Source organism: Enhydra lutris, unplaced genomic scaffold (assembly GCF_002288905.1).
Source record: "Enhydra lutris kenyoni isolate GAN:26980312 unplaced genomic scaffold, ASM228890v2 scaffoldscaffold111, whole genome shotgun sequence".
Taxonomy (NCBI): domain Eukaryota; kingdom Metazoa; phylum Chordata; class Mammalia; order Carnivora; family Mustelidae; genus Enhydra; species Enhydra lutris.
Window position 1 is genome coordinate 1008144 of NW_019154195.1, and position 11542 is coordinate 1019685.

Genomic DNA, 11542 nt, shown 5'->3' on the forward strand with positions numbered 1-11542 from the left:
CCCCCGCCTGCCTCTCTGCCTACTTGTGATCTCTCTCTGTCAAATAAGTAAAATCTTAAAAAAATATATATATATAAAAGTATATATATATATATATTTATATAATCATATTAATTATAACTTTGTGTGTGTGTGTGTGTGTGTAATTTATGTGAGGTTTAAAAAGCCAACATCATGTTTCGGATTTGACATCGAAATGTGGTTAGGCTTGCCCGGGGTTAATGATCGGCAGGAAGCACTTGGGGGAGCTCTTCAGGGTGCTGGTTATATTACTGTGTATATACGTAAAAATTAACTGATCCGTTACTTTGGGTAATTTACATCTGATATAAAAAAAACAACAGAATGGTGGCATCTATATGACAAGTGGGGAAACAGAGTCACCAAATGAGCACGGTGTCACAGGACACTTCTCAGATTCACCTGGACAGACTTGGGGTCTGACTGTTCGGAGACTGGACTGGGACCCTGTCCTTTCTAAGCGGCTTCATTAAAATCTGCGGTTTGCCGTAAGGTCCTGATGGAGGCCCAGCCCTTCCGGACGGTTAGCAGGGAGCCTGGCTCCCGCCGTCTGGTTTCTCCCCGCTGCACGCTCACCAGCGCGGAGCCGGCCCCAGACCCCCCCGCCCCCACTCCCGCCCTGGGAGCCGCGGGGCTGCGGGGCGCTCCGGCGCTCTTTCCCCGAGGGCGCGCCCTCGTTTTCAGCCTGAACGTTCCAGTTTTACGCCTTGTAACTCTCAGGGGCCCCAGCACGGTTTCCCTAAAGTGAACATAACGGGATGAGAAACAGCCCAGTCCCAGCTCTGCGTCGCCGTCCTGGCTCTGCGGTGCAGGAGACCTTGTCCTTTGAAGTCCCCGCGTCCCCCGCATCGGAGTCTTTGGTGATGCTTTTGGTCTGCTGGTTGTCATCCCTCCCGAGGTCTCCCTGGGGTGACAGTTCCATAGTTTGGTCCTTGTCGCCCCCACGAGGCCCAGGAGAGCTCCTCGCTGCAGCAGGTGTCCCTTAAAAATACGGTTTGCCACCTCTGAAGGGAAGGCAGGCACAGCTGCTTCGGCTGCTTTGCTCCCTCTTGTTTCCCTGGTGGATGCCGGGAAGGAGACCCTCACGTCCGCCCAGTGGAACACAGGTTCCTGGAACCGTTCTTACGAGGGCGTGTGCTCCCCCCGGGAAGGCTTTCACGTGAACGCCCCCCTTCCTTTCCGGTCGGGGTCTTGGCTCCTTTCGGGTTCCCAGAAGGCCGGGTCCCGCCGCCTCCTGAGGCCCTGGGGGCCGCGACCGGCGGCCGCACGGACAGAAAGAGCCGTGTCCGGAGTCAGGGGCCGGAAGCTGAAGGACCCCGCGCCGAGGGGGAGGGCTCTGCGGAGAGTCTGAGGCGAGGCTCCGGCGGGCACGCGGGGTGGGGGGTGGGAAGGAGCGGAGCTGAGCGCCGGGGACGGGGCGCGGGCCGGACGACCGTCGGGGGCGCGGGCAGGGCGGACAGCGGCGCGGCCGTGCGGGGGGGGACGCGGGGCGGGCGGGGTGCAGACGCCGGGTGCTGCAGGACAGGCGTGCGGGCCGCGGGCCGGCGGCTGCTCTGCGGCGGGGGCCGGGGTGGCCGCATCCGCGCCCCGCGGCTCGTGAAGGAAAGCACGGGGTCGTGCGGGGGCCGGGGGCCGGGGAGGAGCTCGGTGCGCACGCTGGGCCGGTGGCAGCCGCCGGAGGCCGTGCGAGCCGGGGAGCGCGGGGCGGCGAAGTCGGCCAGTGCAGCTTCCGGCTCCTGGGGCGCCGCGTCGGCCGGCGGGTTAGGGGTAGCGGGCGGAGGAGGACATGGGGACGCAGGGGCCCTTCGGTCGCCCCACGCAGGTCTTCCCCCTGTAGCTGCCCGCCTGCATTCGGGGGTGCCCCTGCCTTAGCTTTCATCAACGGAGGCTGCTCCCGCCCTCCGCGAATACCCTCCCCCGGGTTTGCTCTCCGCCTGTCCTTGGGCCTCAGCTCCTCTCCTGCGCTGGACCCGGGGATCATTGACTCCAGGACCCTGGCCCACAGAGGGCCTGGCAGCAGGGTCCCCGGCCCCGGGACGCTGACCGCCGGGGTTGTATTAACTGTCAAGGCCGGGTTTGCTTCGCTGTCGCAGGGCGGTGGTCGTTCCGGCCTGTCTTTCCTGTGTGGCCACCGAGAAACGGCCAGCCCCTTCTGATCTTGCTGTCGGTCCCCCGGTGGCACCGGAACCGCTGTTGGCAGTGGCGGCGGGGCTGCAAGGGGCGGCCCCTGGAGCTCACCGCGGGGACTGGGGCTGGGCGCCCGGAGGTAGGCCTGCCCGGGCTCTTCCCGCCTGGGTCCGGGCCCCTTGGCGGCCCCGCCAGTCCCGGCGCCCCACTGGCGGTCTCGGACCCCTTCCAGTGGCCGGGGTGCTCATGTGCAGGGAGGAGGTACACGGGTCAGAGCCCCGCCCTCGCTGCCCCCGATGACCCCTGCATGCACCCGGGAGCCACGGCATCACCCGCTCGGAGCTCCGGGCCAGGAGCTCCCGCGCGTGGCCCGAGCTTGCAAGCGCTGCAGCAAGGCCTCGCTTCTTTGGGGCCCTGGAGCAGCACGTGCAGGCTGGAAGGAACTTGCTGGACGGCGTAGAGGCCACGGAAACTCTGTAGACGCTCTTGTTTTGGGTACAGATGGCAGAGGCCCTGGTCTTAATTGCTGTGTGACCTGAGCCCCTGTTTTCTCGGTCCTGGAAGAGGAAATGACTTGGGGTTTCCCAGCCAACTCTGGTCAGGTGTGAGAGGCGGGAGCCTCCTGTTGGACCCCTGACCTGCCACAGCCCCTCTCTGTAGCCTGGGGTGCACGGCTGTGCCATGCTGTAGCTCAGCGTCCCATCTGTAGGTGGGACGGAATGAGACATGGGATGGTAAGGGAGCTACAGGTGTGCGGAATGAGACGTGGGATGGTAAGGGAGCTACAGGGGTGCGGCGTCACTCAAAGGCAGCACCTGCCACTCCCCTACCTGTTTTCCCAACTCATGGGGCCTGCTCGGACAGGCTCAAATCAGTGTGAGGTGGGCTTTTAAGATTTTATTTATTTCGGGGTGCCTGGGTGGCTCAGTGGGTTAAAGCTTCTGCCTTTGGCTCAGGTCATGATCCCAGGGTCCTGGGATCGAGCCCCCTCATCGGGTTCTCTGCTCTGCGGGGAGCCTGCTTCCTCCTCTCTCTCTGCCTGCCTCTCTGCCTGCTTGTGATCTCTCTGTGTCAAATAAATAAATAAAAAATCTTAAAAAATTAAAAAAAAATTTATTTGACAGGGATGGAGTGGGAGAGCGAACACAAGCAGGGGGAGTGGGAGAGGGGGAAGCAGACTCCTGCTGAGCAGGGAGGCCAGTGTGGGTCTCGATCCCAGGACCCCAGGATCATGACCTGAGCTGAAGGCTGATGCTTAATGACTGAGCCACCCAGGCGCCCCTCAGTGTGTTTTGGATTCTTAAGTTGTTGGGGTGGAGCTGAAACCCAAATTATGTGGGAACTTTTCCTTTGTAAGTTCTTGGCCAGAGACCTTAGGCACACCTGCCTCTGCCTGGGGGGCTGGAGCCCTCTGGGAAGGCATCGATGCATTCACTTAGGGTAGCACGGCTGAGACAAGGCTTGGAGGAGTGAGTGGGAGCAGGAGATGTGGCATTGTTAGGATCCTGCTCAACGGAGCAGTGAGGGTTTTGGGTGACACAAAGGACTTGCGGTGTGGGACTCAGTGGCCCCAAGGGCAGGGGGGCTTGGAGGCAGAGAACCCCTGCAAAAGGAGGGTCGGGGAGACCTGGGATGGGGTGCAGAGAGGAGGGCAGGAAGCTGGTGAGTGGATTACTAAGACCCAGATTGACCCAGAGGCAAAGGCTTGGCGATCACTTCTTCCCCAAAGGAGAGAAGGACTTGTTGCATGGGAGTGCAAGGTCGTGTGGAGTGAGCATGGGAGTGCAAGGTCGTGTGGAGTGAGCGGTGGGCGTTGAGAGGAGAGCGGTCCAGGAAAAACTCCTGTTGGAGGCTGGGCTCCGGCTGTAGGCTGCGGAGGGAAGGGAGGGTGCGGGGAGGGGGGGGGTTGATACTGTCTCTGCCACTAGGGCTGGGGGAGCGGACCGGATGCAAGCCTCTTGCCCTTCCTGAGGCTCAGGGGAGCGCCAGCCCCACTGGATTACTGAGAGGCAGAGTGAGCTGAAGGCTGGGGACATGGGTAATGGGTCCTAGAGGAGGCTGGAGAGATTGCTGAGCTGGTGGGTGCGAATGCCAGCCAGCACGAGCAGTGTCCCTGCTCGCCTGGGAGGTCAGGGCACAGGATTTGGGACGACTGAGGAGGAGGCCGCAGTCAGAGGAAGGGGAAGAGTGGCAAGTCGAGGAAAACACAGGAGCCTTTGCACCTCGAGCCGTGTAAGTTCAAAGTCCGGTTGGGGGCTGCAAGGTGCTGTCTGGCTCTGGGGAGCTGAGGAAGGGGGCGGGGGGGGGGCAGGGGAGAATGAGACCATCCAAGGTTCTGGACTCGAGTGCATGTGGGGAGTCATGGTGACCACATTCCAGAGAGAAGCGGGGTTTTATGGCTGTGGGTAGGGAATGCTTCACTTTTGGATGGGGGGATTGAAATCATTCATTTATTCATTCATTCAACCAAAACTGAATTGAGCCCCTACCCTCTCCCAAGACCTTGGCTGGGTTCTGAGGATACAGTGTCATCCCAGACGGGACTTCTCTGCCATTGCGGAGTGGGAAAGGCAGGCAGAAGAGTGAATTGGTAAGTAAGCCAGACCACCATGGACGGCCCTACGGGATGCTGGAAGGAAACAATGAGGAGGCAGAGCCGGGTGTCACCCGCTTGACCTCAGACTCAGCAAAGCTTCAGTGACGAGGTACCATCTGAGTGGAGACCCGAATGGTCAGAAAGGGTCCATCCCGGTGAGGGGCTAGGGGCGATACTCGAGAGAGAGGGAACAGCAGATGCAGGCCCTGGAGGCTGGGAGAGGGGGCAGGGGCAGTACTGTGCTTGGTGGGTTCCTGGGCTTCATTCTGAGTGCGGTGCGGAGGGTTTTAAGTCCACAGAGGACAGGATTCCCTGGGTTTAAACAAATACAGGGGCTGCAGTATTGCCGTAAAGAGAAAGTACCAGAGGGTGGGTGGGAGGCTGTTCCAGTAAGCAGGGGGCAAACCGCGGTGTGCATAGTGGACACCAGCTGCGGCTGGGGTCTGGCAGACGCCGGTGCTGTCCTGACGCAGGCCAATCGCACGGTCTCTCCCCGCTTCTGCCACCTCACCCAGAAAAGGGATCTTCGTGACCCCTGCCTCAGAGGTCTGCTCTGAGGACCAATACACTCAGCACTGCTGGGCCGCATAGTGAGGGCGCAGAGTGCTGGTCACAGTCGTTGTTTCTGGGGATGGGGGGTGCTCTGGCTGTCGTGGATGCAGGTAGTTACAGGGTTCTGAAACTCAAGAAAGGGATCTGGGCAGCAGACTGATTGGGTTAGCTGTCTGTGTAGACCAGAGTCCCTGTTGCCCAGGGTGATACTTGGGAAGCCTGCTGTCACCTGGGGGAGGTGGGGACGAGAGAGGTGCTACAGGCATCTGGACAATACAGTGTGAAGGACAGGCCCCCACACTGAAGAATGATCCAGTTCCAAAGTACCGATAGTGTCAGAGCTGGGAAAGCCCAGTGTAGACAGATGGTGTAGTTGCCCTGCACACAAGGTGTGCCCTCTGCTCACCAGTCCCCGTCCTCCCTACTGCCCGGTGAGGACAATGCTGTCCCATAGCATCAGAATGAGCCACACTTGGGAAATGTGAAACGAGACGGGTGACATGCGTTTTAACATGATGCCTTACTTAACCCAGTATATCCAAAGTATGACCACTGTGAACCATAATCCATCTAAAAGTCATTCACGAAAGGTCCTGCCTCTTTTCTTTCCAGAATAAGTCTTCAGAATCTGGGGGGCGTCTTGCATTGACAGCATGGCTCACCTCAGGCCAGACCCATGTCAAACCTCCCTGAGCGACGGCACCATGCAAGGGGGCTTTAGTTCTAGCCGAATTCCACACATGTCTGGAGGTTTCTGGAAGGTTTTCGGAAGAATGCTTTCTCAGCTCAGCTTACTGCCACATCCAGAAATTTTCCAAGTGTGTCTGGGATTTTGAGTTTGCGTATTTTCTGGCTTCTTGGATACTGCCTAGTAAAACACAGAAATAGCATATGGTCCAGACCAAACACTGAATCCTTTCTGGCCTGCAGGCCTCCTGTTTGCAAGTGGTTGAGGGTGGCGGGAGCTGTCCCAGACCGCAGGCAGCCACTAGCCACGTGTGGCCATTGAGATTTACCTGAAGAGAAAGAGCATTTAAAAGCTCCGGCCCTCGGCCGCGGGGGCCACACTTGGCCGGTCACCACAGACCAGTTCTTTCCGGCAGCTCATTGCGAAGCAGCTCTGACCTCCCCCGGCTCCCCGGGCTGCGAGCTCCAGTAACGCCCTTTCTCTCCCTCCGCTGTGCGCTGCCCGCCACGCCACTCCCTGCTCTGGGGCTGTTCCCGCGGTGGCTGCGGGACAGGCCGCAGGCGCTCCAAGTGCGGCTCCCCGCTCTGCCCCGCCGCCGCTGCAGCCACCTGCCCCCGCCCCCCGGAACGAAGCTGCAGGCGCGGCCGGTGGGTGGGCGCGCTACGAGCCTGAACCGGGGCCTGCCTCGGTTTCCCCGTGCGCACCGCGGTCTGTGCCGGGCACCTCCAAGACACGGCCGCGCGCCGCCTCGGGCCTCAGTTTCCCCATCAGCGGGACGCGAGGAGCCGCACGTCCCCACCTCTGCAACCAACACTGTCTGGCCTTCCGCGGGCTCGGGTCCGCGTCCGCCCAGCGGGGCGCGCCACGCCGGACCGACAGAACCCGCCCTGCTCCCGCCCTCTGCACGGCTGCGCGGGGGAGCACGCGGGACGGCCCGGCCGCAAGTGGACAAACCTGGGCGCGCCCCTTCCTAGGGGAGCGTCGGGCGAACACAGGCAGCCTAGCCCGTGTATTAACGCACGTGTGTCGCGGCGCCCGAACAGTCCCCTTCGGGGCCGGGGGCAGGGCTGGCGCTGTGCAGCCGACACCCGCGCCCTCCCCCCCGCACCCTCGGCCTGCAGGGACTCGGACCTTGCGAGCCCCCCGCTCCGGGACCGCGGAACCTTCGTCGTGGCGTGCGAGTTTCCGCACGGTGCCCTTTTCCAGAGACGCCGCCGCCCCTCGCGCCCCCGCGCCCGCGCCCCCCGCGCCCGCGTTCCCGGCGCCGCGGGCCCGGAGCTCCCGGAAGTCTCGGTCCCGCCGCCGCCGGCACTCGCGAGGGGAAGCCTGGGCCGCCCGGGACCTCGGCCCGCTCCTCCGGTCCCGAGAGGCCGCCGCGTCGGGTACGGGGGCCGGGACGGAGGGAGGAGCCTGGCTCCGGGACGGCGCGAGGCCGGGCCGGGCTGGGGGAGGGGCGGGCGCCGCGGGGGTGGGACCGGAGGGAGAGCGGGGCCCTGAGGGTGCAGCGGGAAGGGGGCGGGGGGGCCCCGGGCGCTGGGGTTGCCGAGGGAGGCGGAGCAGCGAAGCGGGCTGGAGGGATGGAGAAACAGAGGTGCCAGATGCTCGCAGAGGGGAGGGATGGGGCTCCCGGGGCCCCGGTGCGGGCAGCGGCGAGGGGGCCGAAGCCCCGCAGGGCACGGACGTTAGAAACGGACGACGTCGGTGGCTTGCGTCTAGGGGCGGGGGAGAGAGGGCGCCCCTGGGAGGCGCAGGGTGTGTGGGTGCACAGAAGCGGGCAGTTGAGGCGTCCCAGGGGATGTGTGCGTGAAACCCGGACGGCGGGTCCGCTCGGCGCGGGGAGGCTGAGACCTGGAGGTGCTAAGCGTAGGGTCGGAATAGACAGGCTCAGGCCGAAAACTGGCCTTCTGGGGGCGTACCCAGGGAGCAGTCTCAGCCAGGCCGCGCTGCGTGCGAAGAAGGGGAGGCCTTCCAGGGGGTCGAGGCTGCTAGGCCGGCCCGGGGCCTGGGAAGACCCGTTAGGAACGAGTTAGGAAACAGACTTGGAATCTGACAGGCTGTGGGGGAGTTGGGGGAAGGAAAGTGGCAGGAGAGCGCCGTCTGGCCTGGTATGGGGGGAGACCGAGCCGCAGGGGAGAGGGGGGCGGAGGGCGGGCGCAGGCGGGCAGGGGTATGCCCGGCTCTCGTGGGGCTGTCCTGGGACCCCCTTGCTGGAACCAGAGCCTGGAGTCGGTTCCTCTTTTGCAGAAGAGGTAGGTCAGCGGTACAGAGGGCCTGCCAAGCCGTGGTAATGGGGACACTTGCCCCCAGCAAGTAGCGATTTTAACTTCTCTCCCCTCCACTGCTCCCAGCTGACACCCCAGATGCTGCTGCTGCCGCCTCGGCCACCCCACCCTCGGTCCTCCTCCCCAGAGGCCATGGACCCGCCGCCCCCCAAGGCTCCCCCTTTCCCCAAGACGGAAGGCCCTTCCTCCACTCCATCCTCGGCGGCAGGGCCCCGACCCCCGCGGCTGGGCCGCCACCTGCTCATCGACGCCAACGGGGTCCCCTACACGTACACGGTGCAGCTGGAGGAGGAGCCCCGGGGCCCGCCCCAGCGCGAGGCCGCGCCGGGAGAAGCGGGGCCGCGCAAGGGCTACAGCTGCCCGGAGTGCGCTCGCGTCTTTGCCAGCCCCCTGCGGCTGCAGAGCCACCGCGTGTCGCACTCGGACCTCAAGCCCTTCACGTGCGGCGCCTGCGGCAAGGCCTTCAAGCGCTCCAGCCACCTGTCGCGGCACCGCGCCACGCACCGCGCCCGTGCGGGCCCGCCGCACACCTGCCCGCTCTGCCCACGCCGCTTCCAGGACGCCGCGGAGCTGGCGCAGCACGTGCGCCTCCACTGAGTTCCCGGCCGGCGGGGCCTCGCGAGCCACACAGCCGCGCTGCCACACGCGCGCCCTGCCTTACCCGGGGCCCGTCTCCCCGTCTGCCCAGAGGGAGAGACCCCCCCCTTCCTTCCTTACCTTCCTGTCTCGCTGTGTGATGCCGGCCCCGTCGCTGCCCCTCCCTGGGCCGGGGAGCCAGTCTCGGAACTGGGCCCCGGCCGGGCCGGGCCGCGCGAGCCCTCACAGGCGCACAGCGTCTCGGGGCTCGGCTCTCCTGCTCCCGAGGGCTCAGCCGTCGTGTGCGCGGAAGAGCTGACCCAAGAGCACGGCACGGTCTGGCTCGTTCCTGTATCGCCCCCTTTCCACCCGCAGCCCTCGCCCCATACTCAATAAACATTCCGCACTCCGCCTCGGGGCTCTGATGTGCGTGTGTGTGTCGGGGGGTGCGCAGCGGCTGGGAGCGGGCAGCCGGGGCCCTCAGCCCCTGGGAACCTTCCTCCCGGCGTGTGTTTCTGGCCGGATCCGTTTCCCGAAGGCCCGGGCGCCCCGCCCCCACCTTCCTCCCCTCGCCCCTCTTCTCCGCGCCCGGGTCCGCTCTCCTCTTACCGGTACCGCCAGCTCCCGGGGGACACCCCGAGGCGCCCGTCCCGCTCCCACCTGCGACCACGGGGGTAGCCCGGGGCCGTTCCGGAGTCGCCCGGACCCGAGAGGCTGCTGCACCGGGTACGGGGGCCGGGAGGCTGGAGGCGGGCGGGAGCGGGCCGCGGGCCGCGAGAGGGGCGGGGCCGGGAGCGAGTACCTGTGCGCGGGGCGGGGAGGGGCCGCCGCGGGGCTCGGGAGGGCACCGCCCAGAACTCGCGGAGCCGGGCTCGGAGGCCGGGCCACGGACGGGGGGGGGGCGGCGCCCTAGAGAGCGCTAGGACCCAGGAAGAACTTGGGGTGGAGAAGCTGGATGGGCGTGGACCAGAGAGAATCTGGAGGTAGCCGGGCTAGGAGGGGGGCGCGCAGGGGTGCTCAGGGAGCCTGTTGGAGGGCGGGCCAGGACCTGCGGGTCTTAGCGTGGCAGCCCGTCGGAGACGGCTTGGCGAACGTGGAAGGGGCAGACCAGGCTTCTGGGTGGAGTAACAGGATGGGGCGACACCCAGACCCGGGTCAGGGGCGTGGGGAGTCGAGACCGAGACCTGCAGGTCTAGGGGGTGGGGCCTCGGGAAGCCCTGCGGGTGCCCGGAGTGCAGGGGCGCCCAGGGACCTGAGGAGGGTACAGAGGAGGAGGACAGAGCGAGGTCCTGGGTGTACCCGTGCTTGCAGTGAGTGATGGGACCAGGACCCTGGAAGCTTTACAGAAGGTCACAGAGTCCAGGGACGCACAGGTTCTGAGCAGACTCCACAGAGGGTGAAGAACGGAGCTCGCGCAGCCAGCTTCCCTCCTGTGTGTAACTTCATCCTCTCTCCTGCCCAGCAGGCCTCAGCCACCCCTCCGGATGCTGGTGCTGCCGTCGTCCCCCTGCCCGCAGCCCCTGGCGCTTCCCTCCGCAGAGGCCATGGAGGCCCCGCCCTCTCGGACAGGCAGGTCTCCAGAACCCGGACCTTCCTCCTCCACCGGACTTCCCCAGACTTCCTCCTCTCCGAGGCCCAACCACTACCTGCTCATTGACACCCAGGGTGTGCCGTACACCGTGCTGGTGGACCAGGAGCCCCAGAGACAGCCTGGCGCAGATGGGACATCCGCTCAGAAAAAGTGCTACAGCTGCCCCGTGTGCTCCCGGGTCTTCGAGTACATGTCCTACCTGCAGCGGCACAGCATCACCCACTCGGAGGTGAAGCCCTTCGAGTGTGACACCTGTGGGAAGGCATTCAAGCGGGCCAGCCACCTGGCTCGGCACCACTCTATTCACCGGGCCGGCGGTGGGCGACCCCATGGCTGTCCGCTCTGCCCTCGCCGCTTCCGAGAGGCGGGGGAGCTGGCCCAGCACAGCCGGGTCCACTCAGGGGAGCGCCCGTTTCAGTGCCCCCACTGCCCGCGCCGGTTTATGGAGCAGAACACGCTGCAAAAGCACACTCGGTGGAAGCACCCATGAGCTAGGCTGCGGGGTGCCCCAGGTGCCACGGGGATCTGTGGGGAGCTTGGACTCCCGTTGCCCTCAGACACCCTGGCCAGTGCGGAAGGCTGGGTTGCAGCCCGGGACACAGACCGACCGCCTGCAAAGGCCAAGCCCTGCCTGAAGGAGGAGCCCATGAGTAGCCTTCGTGTATTGGAGATAAGCTGAAAACAAGACCTTAACATTCGCAGAGTGGAGCCCCCCAGCCTCAGGCTGAGCCCTGAGCAGAGGTGTGGGGGGAGAGTGCTCTGTGTGGAAATTCTCCAGCCTGAAAAATGTGGTTGGGAGCCGTCAAGAATCTGCACCAGCTTCCTGAGGCTCTCCTTGTTGATGCTGGAGGAAGGGGCCCCAGACCTGCCTCCCAAACCCCAGCCAGACACTGGACACCCAATAAACACCTTTCCCATTTTGAGCTTGACATTTGTTTTTGGGGACAGCGGCTTGGCCCGCCTGCTGCCTAACGGGGAGACTCAGCAAGTGCCTGGCTCGCCTCTTTTTGGGCAGAAGAACAAATGAGCCATTTCTTCTCCCCAGAGAGGGAACGAGCTTCCCACTGTTTGACCTCAGATAGCAAGAACAGTGCCCTGATATCGAGCTT

At 64.4% G+C, this 11542-nt stretch overlaps 2 protein-coding genes across 2 annotated transcripts; both read left to right on the forward strand.

The window, feature by feature from the left end:
• The first annotated feature begins 7208 nt into the window (after window positions 1–7208).
• Window positions 7209–9258, forward strand: LOC111139625 (zinc finger protein 580). The gene is made up of 2 exons (XM_022491954.1): window positions 7209–7366; window positions 8333–9258. The coding sequence occupies exon 2, from the start codon at window positions 8345–8347 to the stop codon at window positions 8861–8863; it is 519 nt and encodes a 172-aa protein (XP_022347662.1). The 5' UTR covers window positions 7209–7366; window positions 8333–8344; the 3' UTR covers window positions 8864–9258.
• Window positions 9259–9414: 156 nt separating this feature from the next.
• On the forward strand, window positions 9415–10937 carry LOC111139623 (zinc finger protein 581). The gene is made up of 2 exons (XM_022491953.1): window positions 9415–9568; window positions 10308–10937. Exon 2 carries the CDS (start codon window positions 10327–10329, stop codon window positions 10921–10923), a length of 597 nt encoding a protein of 198 aa, XP_022347661.1. The 5' UTR covers window positions 9415–9568; window positions 10308–10326; the 3' UTR covers window positions 10924–10937.
• The last annotated feature ends 605 nt before the right edge of the window (window positions 10938–11542 follow it).

Bases quoted from the DNA above. Each gene is read 5' to 3' on its own strand.
- LOC111139623 (XM_022491953.1), top strand. From the start codon at position 10,327: ATGCTGGTGCTGCCGTCGTCCCCCTGCCCGCAGCCCCTGGCGCTTCCC.
- LOC111139625 (XM_022491954.1), top strand. From the start codon at position 8,345: ATGCTGCTGCTGCCGCCTCGGCCACCCCACCCTCGGTCCTCCTCCCCA.